At 31.9% G+C, this 19,410-nt stretch overlaps 4 protein-coding genes across 4 annotated transcripts in view; 1 reads left to right on the top strand and 3 right to left on the bottom strand.

The window, feature by feature from the left end:
• Positions 1-481, bottom strand: part of LOC107571632 (argininosuccinate synthase-like) — a 30,124-nt gene extending 29,643 nt beyond the window's left edge. Inside the window, exon 1 of the mRNA XM_016257965.1 lies at positions 335-481. The gene's annotated coding sequence lies outside the window, so the exon portion shown is untranslated. The remainder of the gene's footprint in view (positions 1-334) is intronic.
• A 4,654-nt stretch (positions 482-5,135) lies between these two features.
• surf2 (surfeit 2) lies at positions 5,136-11,595 on the bottom strand. The gene is made up of 4 exons (XM_016257967.1): positions 11,430-11,595; positions 11,145-11,351; positions 9,042-9,148; positions 5,136-5,244 (listed from the first exon to the last, which is right to left on the bottom strand). Exons 1-4 carry the CDS (start codon positions 11,575-11,577, stop codon positions 5,158-5,160), a joined length of 549 nt encoding a protein of 182 aa, XP_016113453.1. The 5' UTR covers positions 11,578-11,595; the 3' UTR covers positions 5,136-5,157.
• Positions 11,596-11,976: 381 nt separating this feature from the next.
• Positions 11,977-13,541, top strand: bbln (bublin coiled coil protein). Its single transcript, XM_016257969.1, has 2 exons — positions 11,977-12,258; positions 13,082-13,541. The coding sequence occupies exons 1-2, from the start codon at positions 12,180-12,182 to the stop codon at positions 13,258-13,260; spliced, it is 258 nt and encodes an 85-aa protein (XP_016113455.1). The 5' UTR covers positions 11,977-12,179; the 3' UTR covers positions 13,261-13,541.
• Positions 13,542-16,469: 2,928 nt separating this feature from the next.
• ciz1a (cdkn1a interacting zinc finger protein 1a) overlaps positions 16,470-19,410 on the bottom strand; it is a 19,280-nt gene continuing 16,339 nt past the window's right edge. The window contains exons 13-15 of the mRNA XM_016257966.1: positions 17,884-17,982; positions 17,735-17,813; positions 16,470-16,600 (exon numbers count right to left, since the gene is read on the bottom strand). Of these exons, the coding sequence (XP_016113452.1) occupies positions 16,470-16,600; positions 17,735-17,813; positions 17,884-17,982 (309 nt within the window). The remainder of the gene's footprint in view (positions 16,601-17,734; positions 17,814-17,883; positions 17,983-19,410) is intronic.

Below are 19,410 nucleotides of genomic sequence, written 5' to 3'. Positions count from 1 at the left end.
ACACACACACACACACACACACACACACACACACACGTGTGTGAAATTAAATTCTATTCAACACTCTGTAAGAGAGCAGCTGATGATTAAAAGCATCAGTCTATGAATGATTTCACCGTTTACAGATCAAACTGCAGCTAAACGCGCTTTTGAATTCTACATTCATATGCATAAGAGGTTATTCTGATTACACCTGCAGAAATATCGATCATTTTAAATCACTGTTCACATAAACAACAACCTGTTGCTGTAAATAAACACGGAGTAAATCACGTCAGAGTCATATTCACACGGAAGTATAAATGCATAAAAACATTTAAAGGCAGGAGCTCACCTGAACACAGCAGGAAATAGAAATGAAGAACAGATCAGAAGAGTTCAGCTCCGAATCGAAACCAGTCTGGCTGCTTGCGGAGTCCGCGTGCTGTTAACACGCACATGCTCTCGGCCCCGCCCCCCCAACACACGAGCCAATCAGAGAGCGCACATATACATCATTTCTTTCTAATATTTAATATTCATTTCCAGCACTTCAGTGTCACATGATCTTCAGAAATCATTCTAACGTGCTGATTTATTATTAGAATTATCAACAGCTTTTTTGGAAGCTGTGACACTTTGTTTCAGGATTCTTTGATGAATGAAAAGTTCAAAAGAAGAGCATTTATTTAAAATAGAAATATTTTCTAATAATACACACTACAGTGTTTGGGGTCGGTACATTTTTATTCTTTCTTTTTCTGAAAGAAATGAAAACTTTTATTCAGCGAGGATGTGTTAAACTGATAAGAAGTGATAGCAAAGATTTATATTGTTAGAAAAGATTTATATTTTGAATAAATGCTGTTCTTTTGAACTTTTTATTCATCAAAGAATCCTGAAAAAAGTATCAGTATCCTAAAAAACTGTTGATAATTCTAATAATAAATCAGCATATTAGAATGATTTCTGAAGATCATGTGATCTTTATACTGGAGTAATGATGATGGAAATTCAGCTTTGCATCACAGAAATAAATTATATTTTAAAGGATATTCAAATAGAAACCATTATTTTATATTGTAACAACATTTTGCAAGATTACTGTTTTTTTTCTGTATTTTTGATCAAATAAATGCAGCCGTGAAGAGCAGAAGACACTTCTTTAAGTCTTACTGACCGGTAGTGTGTGTATATACAGTATATATATATATATATGGTACGGAGTTCCCATCTGGCAAAAATTAATTTCTACTTAATTCCTTGTTATTCTGAAAAAAATACAATATATTGCAATATGGTAATTAAAGGGCTGGCTTTAAGGTAGTCAATGATGTGCTGTTTTTAAGTCAAATGACATTTGAACGTTCCTCCAAAACACACAAAGCCTGGATGCACTGGTTGAGCTAAATTAATATGATCTAATTGTGTACTTAAATGTAACAGCTGACCGCTACAGTAATACAAAATCCCCTTCGTTCATTATTATTGTCAGTGCTAAACTGTATGAACAAGATATGTCAAGATTATGAAGGTCATTTATTTGAAGATAAGTAGCTATGTGTAGAGTCCAATTTGTTTATAAAGGAAATTAAAAGTCATAAAAGGATTGCATTAAGTTATTTAATTAAAATGATAAAAGACCAACAGAGCAAACAAGGTGATATCCGACAACCATTTTTTTTAAATATAAAAATGAACTCTGCTTATCAACTATTCAAGCATCATAACCTGACCAGAGCATTACTTCCTGATTTAACCAATATCATTTTTTAAGAATGGATGAACTTAAGAAATTGGTAGATATTTTTACAGTGCAATTTAAAAATAACATACAATTTTATTAATTTGCATGACTTCTCCAGATTTAGAAATCTCACTTTTAAATGTAAGCCTTCTCGTATGGGTTTGCCGATATATTTTAGAGATTGACATATTATTAAAAAATGAGCACACTGTAAAAACTAATGTTAAAAAAAATTAACTTATGGCAACATGTTTTCCTGTTACTTTAGTAGTATATTTTAGCCAGTGCTGTAAAAAAAAGTCATGTAAAAAAAAAAATAATAATAATAAATAAAAAAAATAAACATGTTTTTCCATTACTTCAGCTCATTAAAATAATTTAAACAATTTTAACTTCATTTTTTAAGCTATAGGAGATTCAACCCAATTTTTTTAACTCAAGATAACTTAGTTTAATTTACGATTTAATTTAATATGACATTGAATTTAAAAACTGAAGGCAGTAAATTAATGTAAGTTAAGTTGAAACAGACAAATTTACATGATTTTTCCAGATCTAGAAATCAGACTTAAAAAATTAAGCTCTCATAGAGTTTTTTTTCCTTCTCCAAACATTGAGGAGGTGAATTAAGATAAAAAAAATAATATATTTTTGTCTTATTTCAATGCATTTCTCTAATCGAGAAGCACAGTTAAAAGAACTGAGACTATACATGCACACCAATAACGCCTGTAAAATCAGCATTACGTTTACTACATTTATGGCTCTTAGAATTAATTGCATCAACTGTTGTGTTGTTTACACAGTAAAATGCAATGCCAATATAGCCTACACTGTAAAAAAAAATCCATGTACGGTAAACAAACGGCAGCTGTGATTGCCGGAATTTTACTGTATAAAATACGGTAGCAACATTTTAGGTTTTAACTTAAATTTACAGTTAAATACCGTAATTTCATTAACTGATATAATGTTACCAACCTATTGAAGTACTGAAATCTGTTTTGTACCTTTGTAATACACTGATAAACACGCTAAACACCATCACGGTAACACACATGAAACTGAAATAATGCAATAAACATTAATTTAACAACATTAGGTGTAACACACAACCCTAATATACAAAACTCACAAGAAAAAACTAAGAAGAAACATAGTTATTTCAACAAAAAAACATCAAATTTGAAATGTAACACAGGGAATTCTGGGAATGTCAATTTACGGTTATTCACTGTAAATTATATGGTCCAAAAACGGTATACTACCGTAAAATTACATGTAATGTCCAATACAGTTTTTCACCGTATATAGTAGGGGAATTTACTGTTAACCATTTAACAGGTTTTTACTGTAGCATTTTTAGTCTTTTACCGTTAAATTCACGGTCATTTTTTACAGTGTAACTCTCATCATGACGATGCACATATTTAGAACACCACACCGTTCTAAACTTCTGAAAGTCAAACGTCCCGTCTAAAATACAGTACAGAGTTCACAGCGCCGATCTGACGTGTGATGCATTAGGCCCTCGGGAACGTCATGCGACAAAAGCATCACAAAAAACATGATAAAGAGTCCAGAAAGAGGAAGATCTGATGCACTCCATTTCATCTACATCTCTCACAGTGCTTTTAAACGGCAAAAACATCCCACACAACGCTTCCCCATAAACACGGTTTCATTATTAAACACAAAACGAGATTGAAACGAATTGGAATCTCTTCAATTGCTGCAACGCATTGCGACGCGCTAAATAAAACTCCAGGATTTAACAATGCACTAACATCAGAGGACTGACACGCCCATTATTTTTAAGACTTTCTTCTAAATCAGCGAGTTATGAGCTGCTTTTAGCCTTGAGATGTTTTGTGAATAGGGGCCCCGCTGTCAGATGCGGTTGTACATACAGTAGAAGATGCATCTGATTGCTTTTGTGTTTTTGTTGATGAAGAGTCTCTTTTATGCATGCATTGATCTGATGACTTTCAGTGTAAAATACGCAACAATAGAGATCATCAAACAGTGGGAAAACCCTATTACAGCACTGTTGTCATAGCAACTGAAAACAGGAAACAGATCAAAGTAATATTAGCAACCACTGAAATACTGGGAATTACTAGAACGTGGTGTGTCACAATTAACTATCAGTCATTCAGTTTGGTCCCGAACGCACTCCACACAGCTTTCTATTAAATGCATTCAAGTGGACATCACTACCTAATCATTTTAAAGTTTGGCTTTATAATATAAATAGCTGCATGCGAACCGGAGTAATTATCGTTAACTGAAACTTAAACCATTTTCGTTACTTGAAATAAAATAAAATAAAAATAAATCATTAAAAAATGTTAAATATAAATAAAATAATAAAGTAAATGATTTTATTTCAGCTGGTTCCCAACATTTATTTTTGTTTAGTTTAATTTGAAGTTCTAAAATAAACTAATGACTACATAAGATAAAAATAATCAATAAAAATGAAAACATACATATCTAGAAAAAAACTAATAAAAATGACAAAAAACATTTTAACTAAAATTAAAAGACAATATAAAAATAAAGTAATTATCGTTAACTAAAACTTAAATCATTTTCGTTACTCGAAATAAAATAAATGTTAACCGAAATAAAATAAAAAATAAATCATTAAAAAATATATAAAATAATACAAATAAAATAAATGATTTTATTTCAGCTGGTTCCCAAGCCGACATTTCTTATTTTTGTTTCATTTAATATGAAGTTCTAAAATAAATAACTAAAATAAACGAATGACTACATAAGCTAAAAATAATCAATAAAAAAATAGAAAAAAAACTAATAAAAATGACAAAACTAAATTTTAACTAAAATTAAAACAAAATAGAAAAATAAAATCAAAATAGTAACAACTATAACAGTATTTGATGATACTAAAATAACAGTAGCACGAACATTTAGTTTAATTTGAAGTTCTTAAATAGCTAAAACTAATTAAGAAAATTAATGAAAACCAGCTCCCACTCAGACTTCGCTACTGAAGAGAAACGCTTCTGAAAAAGATTCCTATGAGTTAACTATGAGCAATACTTCTAACATTTACTAATACATTATCAAAATAAAACGTTTTATCTATTAATATTTTTAATAGACCCGAGTCCACAAACTGTAAGCAGTTTGTTTTTTACTAACTAACATTACTCTCAAAAAACATTTAGATCTAAATGTAGGATTTTTGTATTTGAATTGCATATACATTTAAAAATATATATTAAAAATGACCAAAACTTAAAAATGAATAAATAAAACGATTAATAAAAACTATAATTGTATCTAATGAATAAGAGTGCTGTCAAACACAATTACATGCATCTTTACGAATGAAAATCCCTTTATTCAGATCCAGAAACAATGAGAGTGAAAACAGTTTCAATGCGTTACAAACTTTATTATTTTCCATTGACTTTGCCAACATGTTTAAAACCCTTCTTCTTCTTGCTCTTCTTAATCTTCTTAGTAAAGCCAGCAGACTGAACCTAAAAAACAACAGGGAAGTTACACATTAAAGACATTTCTCACCACATTCAGTTAATATACATATATATATATATATTATACACAGTATATATATATATATATATATATATATATATATAGGCAAGGCAAGTTTGTTTATATAGCACATTTCATACACAATTACAATTCAAAGTGCTTTACATAAAAGGAATAAAATAAAAACATCACAAAATTAATCACAACAATAGAAGCAAAGCATAAAAATGTTAAAATGATAAAAAAAAGAATTAACATTTGTGTATAGTGTAAATCTGTTATTTTAGTACAAGATATGATTGTAGTTTCTGTTAATATTTTGAAATAGTTGATTTTATATTTTCAGTTAATAAATTGTATTAATTTTGTTCTGTTTTTGTCCATTTAATATATATATATATATATTTAGTTTTTATTCATTTCTATTTCAGTTTTAGTTATTTTAGCACATCAAGTTAAACGAGAAATGTTGTTTTGGCAAGTAGCTGAAATAAGTTTTTTTATTTTAAGTAATGAATTTTTATTAATGTTTTTGTTAACTATAATAACACTGATATGCAGCACTGTGTAGTTACTGCATGCAGTTAATTTAAGCAAGGCTAGTGTATTTATAGCACAAAGTGCTTTACATAAAAATAAAAAAATAAAAAAATATTAAAAAATAGATTTAAAATGAATTAAAACGAGCATATAGTGCAATGATTCGTGTATAGTGTTATTTTAGTATAATTGAGATATGACTCTAGTTTTTGTTAATATTTTGAATTAGTTTTTATATTTTAATTTTCCCTTAATTTTAATAAATTGTATTGATTTTTGTTAGTTTGTCATTATATTAGCCTTTTTTTTTTTTAAATGTATTGTAATATTTACTTTTTATTTTATTTTTAACTGTAACTATACCAATATGTGACACTATAAATCCAACACATGTAAATCAAACACAAGATTCACATTTTTAGTGATTAAACTGTCATTGTTGTTGACATTTAGCTTCCATTATCACAGCAAACGTGATTCAGTCACACTCACCTTTTTGCGTTTCTGCATCTGGTTTTCTACTTCCATTTCAGACACATCTTCCTCAGCATCACTGGCGTTCTGCTCATCGTCCGTCTTCTTCACGGTGAACACAGACGCTGCAGAGAGACACGGCTGACGTTAGCGATTAGTGCTGTCAAACGATTAATCACATCCAAAATAAAAGTTTTTGTTTACATAATATATGTGTGTGTACTTTATGCATATATAAATACACACATACAATATATATTTTGAAAATATTACATGTATATATTTATGTTATATATACACATTTAATATATAAACATATAACATTTTTCTTAATTATATACATGCATGTGTGTGTATTTATATATAACAGGGTTGCCCTCAATTTAAGATTTTTCTGGTCGACTAGTAGTCGTTCATTTTAAGCATTAGTCGACACTCTCTGCTCCACTCTAACATCTTGCTTAGACAACTTAGGTTGTCTTTCAGGGTGTCTTGGAGGGGTGAGGTTTCTAAGTCACAACTTCTTGCTACTGGGGTTCCTCAAGGCTCAGTGCTTGGACCGCTTCTCTTCTCCATCTACATGTCATCATTAGGATCTGTCATTCAGAAGCATGGCTTTTCTTATCTCTGCTATGCTGATGCCATCACTGCTATGACATTTAAATCATTATAATGAGACTTTAATGGCCTACATAGCCTAATAAGCGCTCAAGCACATGCATAAAGCTTGCCATAGCGCACCGGCAGAAGTAATGATTATTAATGTGTCAGTGAAAAACAGTAAGGAGACTGTATTAACATTTTAATAATTTGATAAACTAGTGGTTACTTAGTTTTCGGTTTAAGAGATGAACTCGGCGACACTGACTCGTCATCTCCGCAGCAGTGGACGCATCTGTATGCATGTTTCATACGGTTTACATAATCTAAGAATATTAGTTTTCCATTTGAAAGTAGACATTTCACTCTTACTGTAATATAGTGTACTGTAGTGTAATGTACTGTAATATAGTGTACTGTAGTATAGTGTACTGTAGTGTTGTGTAGTGTACTATAGTGTACTGTAGTGTAGTGTAGTGTAATATAGTGTACTGTAGTGTAGTGTAATATAGTGTCCTGTACTGTAGTGTACTGTAGTGTTGTGTACTGTAATATAGTGTACTGTAGTGTAGTGTACTGTAGTGTTGTGTAGTGTACTGTAATATAGTGTACTGTAGTGTTGTGTAGTGTAATATAGTGTACTGTAGTGTAGTGTACTGTAGTGTTGTGTACTGTAATATAGTGTACAGTTAAACGAGAAATGTTGTTTTGGCAAGTAGCTGAAATAAGTTTTTTTATTTTAAGTAATGAATTTTTATTAATGTTTTTGTTAACTATAATAACACTGATATGCAGCACTGTGTAGTTACTGCATGCAGTTAATTTAAGCAAGGCTAGTGTATTTATAGCACAAAGTGCTTTACATAAAAATAAAAAAATAAAAAAATATTAAAAAATAGATTTAAAATGAATTAAAACGAGCATATAGTGCAATGATTCGTGTATAGTGTTATTTTAGTATAATTGAGATATGACTCTAGTTTTTGTTAATATTTTGAATTAGTTTTTATATTTTAATTTTCCCTTAATTTTAATAAATTGTATTGATTTTTGTTAGTTTGTCATTATATTAGCCTTTTTTTTTTTTAAATGTATTGTAATATTTACTTTTTATTTTATTTTTAACTGTAACTATACCAATATGTGACACTATAAATCCAACACATGTAAATCAAACACAAGATTCACATTTTTAGTGATTAAACTGTCATTGTTGTTGACATTTAGCTTCCATTATCACAGCAAACGTGATTCAGTCACACTCACCTTTTTGCGTTTCTGCATCTGGTTTTCTACTTCCATTTCAGACACATCTTCCTCAGCATCACTGGCGTTCTGCTCATCGTCCGTCTTCTTCACGGTGAACACAGACGCTGCAGAGAGACACGGCTGACGTTAGCGATTAGTGCTGTCAAACGATTAATCACATCCAAAATAAAAGTTTTTGTTTACATAATATATGTGTGTGTACTTTACGCATATATAAATACACACACATACAATATATATTTTGAAAATATTACATGTATATATTTATGTTATATATACACATTTAATATATAAACATATAACATTTTTCTTAATTATATACATGCATGTGTGTGTATTTATATATAACAGGGTTGCCCTCAATTTAAGATTTTTCTGGTCGACTAGTAGTCGTTCATTTTAAGCATTAGTCGACACTCTCTGCTCCACTCTAACATCTTGCTTAGACAACTTAGGTTGTCTTTCAGGGTGTCTTGGAGGGGTGAGGTTTCTAAGTCACAACTTCTTGCTACTGGGGTTCCTCAAGGCTCAGTGCTTGGACCGCTTCTCTTCTCCATCTACATGTCATCATTAGGATCTGTCATTCAGAAGCATGGCTTTTCTTATCTCTGCTATGCTGATGCCATCACTGCTATGACATTTAAATCATTATAATGAGACTTTAATGGCCTACATAGCCTAATAATCGCTCAAGCACATGCATAAAGTTTTTTTTTTTTAAATGTATTGTAATATTTACTTTTTATTTTATTTTTAACTGTAACTATACCAATATGTGACACTATAAATCCAACACATGTAAATCAAACACAAGATTCACATTTTTAGTGATTAAACTGTCATTGTTGTTGACATTTAGCTTCCATTATCACAGCAAACGTGATTCAGTCACACTCACCTTTTTGCGTTTCTGCATCTGGTTTTCTACTTCCATTTCAGACACATCTTCCTCAGCATCACTGGCGTTCTGCTCATCGTCCGTCTTCTTCACGGTGAACACAGACGCTGCAGAGAGACACGGCTGACGTTAGCGATTAGTGCTGTCAAACGATTAATCACATCCAAAATAAAAGTTTTTGTTTACATAATATATGTGTGTGTACTTTATGCATATATAAATACACACATACAATATATATTTTGAAAATATTTACATGTATATATTTATGTTATATATACACATTTAATATATAAACATATAACATTTTTCTTAATTATATACATGCATGTGTGTGTATTTATATATAACAGGGTTGCCCTCAATTTAAGATTTTTCTGGTCGACTAGTAGTCGTTCATTTTAAGCATTAGTCGACACTCTCTGCTCCACTCTAACATCTTGCTTAGACAACTTAGGTTGTCTTTCAGGGTGTCTTGGAGGGGTGAGGTTTCTAAGTCACAACTTCTTGCTACTGGGGTTCCTCAAGGCTCAGTGCTTGGACCGCTTCTCTTCTCCATCTACATGTCATCATTAGGATCTGTCATTCAGAAGCATGGCTTTTCTTATCTCTGCTATGCTGATGCCATCACTGCTATGACATTTAAATCATTATAATGAGACTTTAATGGCCTACATAGCCTAATAAGCGCTCAAGCACATGCATAAAGCTTGCCACAGCGCACCGGCAGAAGTAATGATTATTAATGTGTCAGTGAAAAACAGTAAGGAGACTGTATTAACATTTTAATAATTTGATAAACTAGTGGTTACTTAGTTTTCGGTTTAAGAGATGAACTCGGCGACACTGACTCGTCATCTCCGCAGCAGTGGACGCATCTGTATGCATGTTTCATACGGTTTACATAATCTAAGAATATTAGTTTTCCATTTGAAAGTAGACATTTCACTTTCTATAGATATATTTTTAATGTCTGTAAAGCAAACATACACAGAGTTCACGCTCGAGTTCACAGAGACCGAGACGGCAGAAAGCAAGCGCATCCTGTTTGCGCTCATTATTTTACAAAAGCGCAATGTTTTGTTGTTATTGTGAGTGCACACGAATAAACGTAGAGTCTTTACAGATTTTAAAGATGTATTACTCTTATCTGTATGACCAAAAATGAGGGAGTATTTTAAGAGCAAGCCTCCATCTGTCCTGCTATAGCGCACATTTCTCTAGATTAACATTAGATTGAGCGGCCATGTAAAGTTGCTAATACTTACATATTTCAGATGATAAGCCATATTTGAGGTGGATGTATTATCATAGACTAGCTGTTAACGATCTGTTAGTCACTAACTGCGTGACTTTGCCAGTGGATTTTTTTACATTTTTGTTTTCTGCAACTAAGCGACTAATAAAATTTTGGTCGACCAAGCCTCTTCTGGCCGACTAATGATTAGTCGACTATTAGGGGGCAGCCCTAATATACACTAGTCAGCATTTGAAGTGGATCAAAACCTTTCATCAAAGTTGTCCTAAAACCAAAATGCGTTCTTGTCTTAGGACAACTTTGATCCACTAGTCAAATGTTGACTACTGTATACATAATAAATATACACAGTACACACATAAATGTGTCCCTGGAGCACAAAAGCAGTGTTAAGTCGCTGGGGGATATTTGTAGCAATAGCCAACAATACATTGTATGGGTCACAATTATACATTTCTCTTTTATGCCAAAAATCATTAGGATATTAAGTAAAGATCATGTTTTGTAAATCTCCTACCGTAAATATATCAAAACTTAATGTTTGATTAGTAATATGCATTGCTAAGAACTTCATTTGAACAACTTTAAAGATGATTTTCTCAATATTTAGATTTTTTTGCACCCTCAGATTCCAGATTTTCAAATATTGTCCGATCCTAACAAACCATACATCAACGGAAAGCTGATTCATTCAGCTTTCAGATGACGCATAAATCTCAATTTCGAAAAATGGACCCATATGACTGGTTTTGTGCTCCAGGGTCACATATATTATGTAAACAAAAACTTTTATTTTGGATGTGATTAATCGCGATTATTCATTATTAATGAAGAGCGGCACTGACGCGGGTAAAGATCGGACATGCTGTCCGAGGAGTCGCTGTCCTCGCCGTCGCTCGAGTTCGGGGTCCAGACGCCGCTGTCCTGCTTCCTGCTGGCTCGTCGTTCACTTCCTGCGGCCCGACCCTCACTTCCTGCAGCCTCTTTGGGTCTCCTCTTCTTCTTGAGCTGCACAGGAACGAACTCCACACCCTGCCGGACACACTCCTCGTCTGACCACAACAACACAAGCGCTCAGTAACGTCATGCAGAGCTGTGATGGGTCAAAGAAACGCGGCTGTGTGACTTACACTGCTCCAGAGCCCTCCTGTAGCGTCTGCCGCTGACGTGACGCAGAACATGCTGCGGCACACGGTTGATGTGACGTAACGTGAGCTTGCAGAAGAGATGATCTCTGAGGAAAAACACAATGCAAATATATGAATATGAATTCAACATGAAATCAAAACTAGGGCTGGGACAATTTTTTTTTTTTATTAATCGTTTTTAAAATGACGTAGTGTAGTGTACTGTAATATAGTGTACTGTAGTGTTGTGTAGTGTAATATAGTGTACTGTAGTGTAGTGTACTGTAGTGTTGTGTACTGTAATATAGTGTACTGTAGTGTTGTGTAGTGTAATATAGTGTACTGTAGTGTTGTGTAGTGTAATATAGTGTACTGTAGTATAGTGTACTGTAGTGTTGTGTAGTGTACTATAGTGTACTGTAGTATAGTGTACTGTAGTGTTGTGTAGTGTACTATAGTGTACTGTAGTGTAGTGTACTGTAGTGTTGTGTACTGTAGTGTTGTGTACTGTAGTGTTGTGTAGTGTAATATAGTGTCCTGTACTGATATTTTAAAGTCGTCTCAGACTGGCTATACTGGCTCTTATATAATCAGTATTTAGAATAATGAAATATTTAGAGCCGAGACAGCAGCGGGTTGATATTTCTGATGAGGCGCGCTATCGGACGCTCGAGATAGTCAGCTGATACTGAGCTGTTATATGTGTTTTCTTCTGCGTGTCGCTTTTTAATAATCTGATATTAATTAATAAAGATGTCTGGACCAAACGGAGATCCTGATGTTTCAGCTGATGATGGAATCGTCGAGGATGAAGAGGAATTCAGTGAAGAAGGTATTAAAGTCTTTATTATCATCTCACTCTCAGTACTGTAACATACCCGGATGTTTTACTGTAGAATTACTTTGTAACTCTATTATTCTCAGTGATGATTTTTAATCGTTTCTGACTACTGCAATAGATCTTTGTTTTATTTTATATATATATATATACATTTTCCAATTATATAGTTTATTACATTCTTCTGACTACTGCAATAGATCTTTGTTTTATTTTATATATATATATATACATTTTACAATTATATAGTTTATTACATTCTTATGAGTAACTCCTCAAATTAATACAATTATATTATAATTAATTATATAAATAAAAATAAAATTCAGTGCATTTTTAATAACTATATAAAATGTGTTCATATTTTTATTAATAACAATATTTTTAATGTTTATTAACAGTGATCAAATATAATATAAATTATTATCATGATTAATATATTAATTATAGCTTCTATATAAAGATTTTATTATTTTTATTGTATTATTAACTTACTACTTAAATATATACTTTTTTATCAGTATTTATTGATAATTATATATTACAAATTATTATTTATTAGTAATTATATACATGTTCCTTATAATTTTATAGTTATTTCATCATTTGAATTTTTTATTATTCATTACAAATTATATATACGTGCCTGTAAAAAATTTAAATGTATGATGTGACAATAATAATAACTAATTCTAATATAAGACACATATGCAGTGATATAAAAACAGCTGAAGCTCTGAATGGCGCTGCATTAGGTGCAATATCAGCACAAGAGTGTTTGGTACGAATGAGTCAGTGTGGTTTGATGTCTGATCAGAATACACAGCCATCGACTGCATGCTGGACCAGATCAACTCCTGTCTGGACCACATCGAGGAGAGAAACCAGGCTCTGAACGGAAAACTGCACGAGCTGCTGGAGTCCAACAGAGAGGCTCGGAGAGAGTTCAGAGAGCAGCATCCTCCTGATGAAGAGCCAGAGTCCGCTGAAGACTAGAGGAGCGTGTGTGGAAACTGTCTAAACTGTGCTTAGCCTCGCATGGCTTATCACTTTCATATGTGTTATTATAGTCAGCTATGAATATAAAAGCTTTAGGGATGCAACGCTACAGTTCAGTTCGTGCCTCGGTGTTCTGATAGCTTGTCACATCTGTGTTTCTCGCAACAAATCAATAACAAAAAACTGTGCACACTGGAAAAAGCGTGGATTATTATATGCCTGCTTAAAGGGATAGTTCACCCAAAAATGAAATGTGATGTTTATCTGCTTACCCGCAGGGCATCTGAGATGTAGGTGACTTTATTTCTTCAGTAGAGCTCATTTGATGATTTGTAACTTTAACCGTTGCAGTCTGTCAGTCGTATAATGCATGGCAATGGTAACAAAATCTATGAGAGTAAAAAAAACATGCACAGACAAATCCAAATTAAACCCTGCGGCTCGTGACGACACATTGATGTCCTAACACACGAAACGATCGGTTTGTGCCAGAAACCCAACAGTATTTATATCATATTTTCCCTCTAATACACCACTATGTCCAACGGTTCTGAGCCTGCTCGCCTGAAGTTATGGTTGATTGCTCTTCGGCTGGATATCAACACACCCGTTAACGTAAACTACGCCAGAGCGCGTACACACCTCACACACCGGACGCCGTGCGCGCACACAAAGACAGCTGGACATAGCGGTGTATTAGAGGGAAAATATGATATAAATACTGTTGGGTTTCTGGCACAAACCGATGGTTTCGTGTGTTAGGACATCAATGTGTCGTCACGAGCCGCAGGGTTTAATTTGGATTTGTCTGTGCATGTTTTTTTTACTCTCATAGATTTTGTTACCATTGCCATGCATTATACGACTGACAGACTGCAACGGCTGGAGTTAAAAATCATCAAATTGATCCGTGTATTTCTAAGCGACATAGCCTTTATTACAGTATAGAATATATTTTCTGCCTCATTCTGTGATGAGAAGCACTCGACTGATGTTATAATGTTCTCTTTTGTTGGACAACAGGTTTGTCATTACAAGGAAAGATGCATTTTAATGCACGATAAAAGTGTTTCCTCACACACAGCCAATTCTGAGAGAAATAAACAAACACAGGGATATTATTTAAAACGCAAAAACGCATTCTCAAGCACGTATTGAACCGTGGATATTATATCAAGAACTCTGACATCCCTAAAAAGCATAAAAACATTTGTTACTTGAAATAAATTAAACTTTAAATAAAATACAAAAATCATTACCCAGTTGCCAAGGCATCATTTCTCATTTAAATTGTTTAACTTGATTTGATCAAATAACCTAAATATAAATAAAAATTAATAAAAAACTATGCAGACATATTAAACAAAACAGACAAAAAAACTACTAAAAATTAGAAAAACACAAAATTACTAAAAACTTTAACTCATAATGAAAAGAGAAAATATTAAATCAAAATAGAAAATATTTAAAAAATACAAATATAAAAAATGAAAATATTAAAAGCTCTCTCAACGATACTAAAATAACATTGATATGGGAAAACAATTTTAAATAATATTATCAAGGAAGTTAATAAATAATCCAAAAGTCCTGGTAATCATCAAATATTTTAATAGAAATTAAAATGAGCCAAATGCAGCAAACAAACATTGGAAAAACATGAAGCTCAGCTGGTATAAAACTCTGGTTCTGTTCAGTCTGTCAGCTGCTGAATAAAAACCGGATATGAAACACACGGACTGTCTCTACACAATAACAAACCAGCATTATCATTAACAACTGCTGCGCTTTATTGTCAATTTAACATGACCGCTCACAATTCTGAGGCCTTTCTAAAGCTCATATAAGAGGGAATACATTTATAATCATATTTAATTAATTATGAAGAAGCTGATTTAAATAACGAGTCAATAGGAAACGCTAATCACAAACAATTCTGCTTCTATAATATGATGTAAAACTAAAATAAACGCTAATTTTAAATATTAATAAATATTATAAAAGTATATAAATAATACTAAAATAACACTGATTCCAGAAAAAAAAAAACAAGATGGTTAAAATATCTCTATATAAAATGAGACAAGAAAGGTGGAAAAATATTTAAAAATAAATCCTTTGGAATAAAATCCACAGATAAATTGTTCACAATAGAAACATGAACTAATAAAGTAAATTTAGATTTTCTGCTGACTTTCAAATAAAATCAAGCTATTCTTTTGAACAGGTAGTTATTTATACCATAAACTAACTAACTGCTAACCACAAGATGATATCATTTATCTGGCACAAAACAATGAGAATATGACCCTAGAATTAAACTGAAACAGGACAATTTACACAAAATATTAATAAATCTAAATAACAAGCAAATACTACACAACTGAACTGAAGTCAAATTGATAAACTTCAGTATTTAATAAATGCATAACATTAATAATTATTTAGTAATACATGGGTCAAAGACGAAAAAGGGTTTAAGAGTGTATTACAATGAGTGTAATACTGCTTTCAATTGTTGTCGTTTTTCCCCCAAAAAATGTAAAAAGTTTTCTGTTTAATGTAATTGCAATTTTGTTTTTGTGTTTCTGAGCAAAAAATAAATATCATACATTTTCCCCTGATTTACAGAAGAGACGCACTAAAATGTCATTCAGTGTAACAATCTCGTCAGGCATATTTACAACAAACAAAAATCTATTTATGACACATTAAAAGACTAATTACTTTCACCTCAAACACTAATTAGCTGTAATTTAGCATTTTTTAAATGTGCCACTATCCTAGGTTTGGCCCATTTGTCAGTAAGAATTTTTATTCATTTAAAACACAATAAAATGTAATATGCACACTTATTCTTTTATATATTTTAATATGTACAGGTCAGAATAAGCATGTTTTCATTTTAACATAACTGTAAGTGTTACACTGAATGACGATGTAACATTATTTCAACCAAATTGTAACATTTTACTCTTCAAAAACTTATTTGAAATGTAGACACTTTACTCACATCTAATGTGCTTTCTATGGACATAAAATCACTTTTGTACATTTCTTTTGATGCAAACATCTTAACGTCTTTGACCCATATACAAAGAAACACATGTTTATTTAGCTTTTTAAAAAGGTGACAGAAAGCTACACGGTTTTGCGTTCGCAGCTTGCTGGAGAAACCTGCTTCAGCACAGATCTGCCTGAGAGCTTCATCTTACCTTGAGCTTCTGGAAGTGTGTGAGCGTCTTGCAGTGTGTGTGTCGAGCCGAAGACTCAAAGTGATAGAACTGATTACAGAGACGGCAGAGAAAACCAGCCACAGGCACCACAAAACTCGAGCCTGCCACAGACACGCATCAAATTAATGCACGATCTGAGAAATAATGCTTTTGAAACACATCTGAGAACAAGAGGTTCTAGTGATGGACTGATATCAGCTTTTCAGATGACTGGTGTAATACTCGTACATAGATATAGCAACTCAACTAGAGCAAATTCAATTGTTCTTATACATGAACTTTCTGTAGACCGTTTTAAGACTCGAAGACCCTCAGAAAACAAGACTTTATATGTTCATTTTGCGTCTTAAGTAAAAGCATTGTGATTTAAGGATGTTTACGTATTTTTTATTGGACATACTGAGGAAAACATTCATTTTTTGCAGTGCATGCAACATTTAATGCCATGACTGCTTTAAGACTTTTTAAGGCCTCAATTTGAAGAAAAGTGAATTAAGAGTTTTATAACCCGCAGAAATATATATCCTGAATAACAGAAATAAAATGTGACCCTGGAGCACAAAACCAGTCATAAGGGTCAAATTTTGAAAGTGAGATTTATACATCATCTGAAAGCTGAATAAATACGACAATATTTGGCTGAGATACAACTATTTGAAAATCTGGAATCTGAGGGTGCAAAAAAATCTAAATATTGAGAAAATCATCTTTAAAGTTGTTCAGATGAAGTTCTTAGCAATGCATATTACTAATCAAACATTAAGTTTTGATATATTTACGGTAGGAAACGTACAAAATATCTTCATGGAACATGATCTTTACTTAATATCCTAATGATTTTTGGCATAAAAGAGAAATGTATAATTGTGACCCATACAATGTATTGTTGGCTATTGCTACAAATATCCCCCAGCGACTTAACACTGCTTTTGTGCTGCAGGGACACATATGAACAAAAAATCACTCAAAAACATCTGAAGACAAAGTCTTCTCATCAAGGCTGCTAGCACAGGTGCATCTAAAAAAATTAGAACATCATGAAAAAGTTATTTTGTAACTTATTTCAAAAAGTGATACATGTAGTGAATCTAGAATATATGACAGTTTCACTTTTTGAAACAAGTTACAAAAATGCAACTTTTTCACGATATTCTAATTTTTTGAGATGCACCTGTATATTTTGTAAGTGACAGAAGGGGAGGAAACCCTGAGGCCTGTGGCAGATGATTACCCACCGTACTCTGTGTCCGAGTCGAACTGCTCGTCTTCGGTCAGATCCTCGAGTGTGACCTCCATCTGCGCAGACAAACCCTCCTGCAGGAGACACACAGAGTCACAGCAGCTCAGCATCACACACACAGAGAGAGACACGAAGATCTCGCACCTTCCCGTTCTCCTCTTCCTCTCTCTCGTCGTCGCTGCACTCGCCGTCCTCTTCACCCAGAAACACGTCAGCGTTCATCTGATCCGACTCCTTCCACAGCTGATGCACACAGACGAAACACAGCAGCGTTCCCACTGAGATTACAGCCATCACTTACACTTCTGCTCATATTTTGAATTAGATCTTATTTTTAGATTTTCATTTTAGGGCCCTACGAAATCCGGTTTATTTTTTCCCAAATTCCATTTTTTTCTTTCACGTGTTAATTTTTCTGGATTCCTTTTTAATGGTTAAATTGAATTTTATTAATCAAAAAGCATGTCTAACTAATTAAAATCATGAAACTTACATAATTTCACATCAATTTATTAAAAGTAGTGCTGTCAAACGATTAATCACATCCAAAATAAAAGTTTGTTTACATAATATATGAGTGTGTTTACTGTGTATATTTATTATGTCTATATAAATACAAACACATACATGCATGTATATATTTAGAAAATATGTACATGTGTACACATTTATATTCTTATATTTTATATATAAATATATACAGTATGTGTGTGTATTTATATAGACATAATAAATATACACAGTACACACTCATATATTATGTAAACAAAAACTTTTACTTTGGATGTGATTAATCGTTTGACAGCACTAATTAAAAGTTTAACAAAAATTACATGTTTAGGGCCCTATTTAATTTTTTCTCACCATGTTTTATTGTTACCAAATTCTGTTTTAGCATGTCTAATTATTTGAATGCATAAAACAACTTAATGTATTCTTACAATAGCCTTATAAAATGTTTTATTTTCACTATTAGTTTCTGTTCATATTTTGAATTAGATCTTATTTTTAGATTTTATGTTTTCATTTTAGTTAAAGGTTTAGTCATTTTGTTTTGTGTTTTTGTCATTTTTAAATATCTATATAGCTTTTATTAATTTTTTACTTAGTTTATTGGGTTTTAGTTACTTTAGCACTTCAAATTAAACTAAATGAAAATTAAAAAGTTTGCCTTGGCTACTAGCTAAAATAAAAAAATATTTTTTTAAATATATTTTTAATTTAAGAAAAACCATGTAAATACTTTTTTTTTTACTTGAAATAAAACTAACTCAAATAAAATAAAACAAACACTTCATCTCAGCTAGCTGCCTATGCAACTTTTCTCATTTTAATTTAGTTTAACTAGACGTACTGAAATAATCAAAATGGAAATAAAAATTAATAAAAACCATTTAGACATAAAAAAAAAAAGTCCAAAACACAAAACAAAAAACTAAAATAAAAATGAATGCAGAAATGATATAAAATAACATAAAAGATTCAAAATATTAATGCAAACTATAATAGTTACTCAATTATACTAAAATAACAGTTTTACGTTGAAAAAATATATATCTTGAGTAGGATTTACTTTGAAACAACTTTCACTCAAAAATTGCTCATAAATTTCACAAATAATTCTAAAGAAATGGCAAGTAAAACGTCTTAATTTTCACTTTGAAAAAAATA

This window comes from Sinocyclocheilus grahami, unplaced genomic scaffold (genome assembly GCF_001515645.1).
Source record: "Sinocyclocheilus grahami isolate Dianchi unplaced genomic scaffold, SAMN03320097.WGS_v1.1 scaffold1623.1, whole genome shotgun sequence".
Taxonomy (NCBI): domain Eukaryota; kingdom Metazoa; phylum Chordata; class Actinopteri; order Cypriniformes; family Cyprinidae; genus Sinocyclocheilus; species Sinocyclocheilus grahami.
This window is presented reverse-complemented; position numbering and strand designations above follow the sequence as displayed.

Excerpts from the sequence above, each read along its gene's own strand:
- surf2 (XM_016257967.1), bottom strand. The coding sequence starts at position 11,577 with ATGTTGAATTCATATTCATATATTTGCATTGTGTTTTTCCTCAGAGAT. Across the intron at positions 11,352-11,429 it reads CAGGAGGGCTCTGGAGCAGT|ACGAGGAGTGTGTCCGGCAG; the intron begins GTAAGTCACACA and ends TGTTGTGGTCAG. Across the intron at positions 5,245-9,041 it reads AGATGCAGAAACGCAAAAAG|GTTCAGTCTGCTGGCTTTAC; the intron begins GTGAGTGTGACT and ends GTTGTTTTTTAG.
- bbln (XM_016257969.1), top strand. The coding sequence starts at position 12,180 with ATGTCTGGACCAAACGGAGATCCTGATGTTTCAGCTGATGATGGAATC. Across the intron at positions 12,259-13,081 it reads AGAGGAATTCAGTGAAGAAG|AATACACAGCCATCGACTGC; the intron begins GTATTAAAGTCT and ends ATGTCTGATCAG.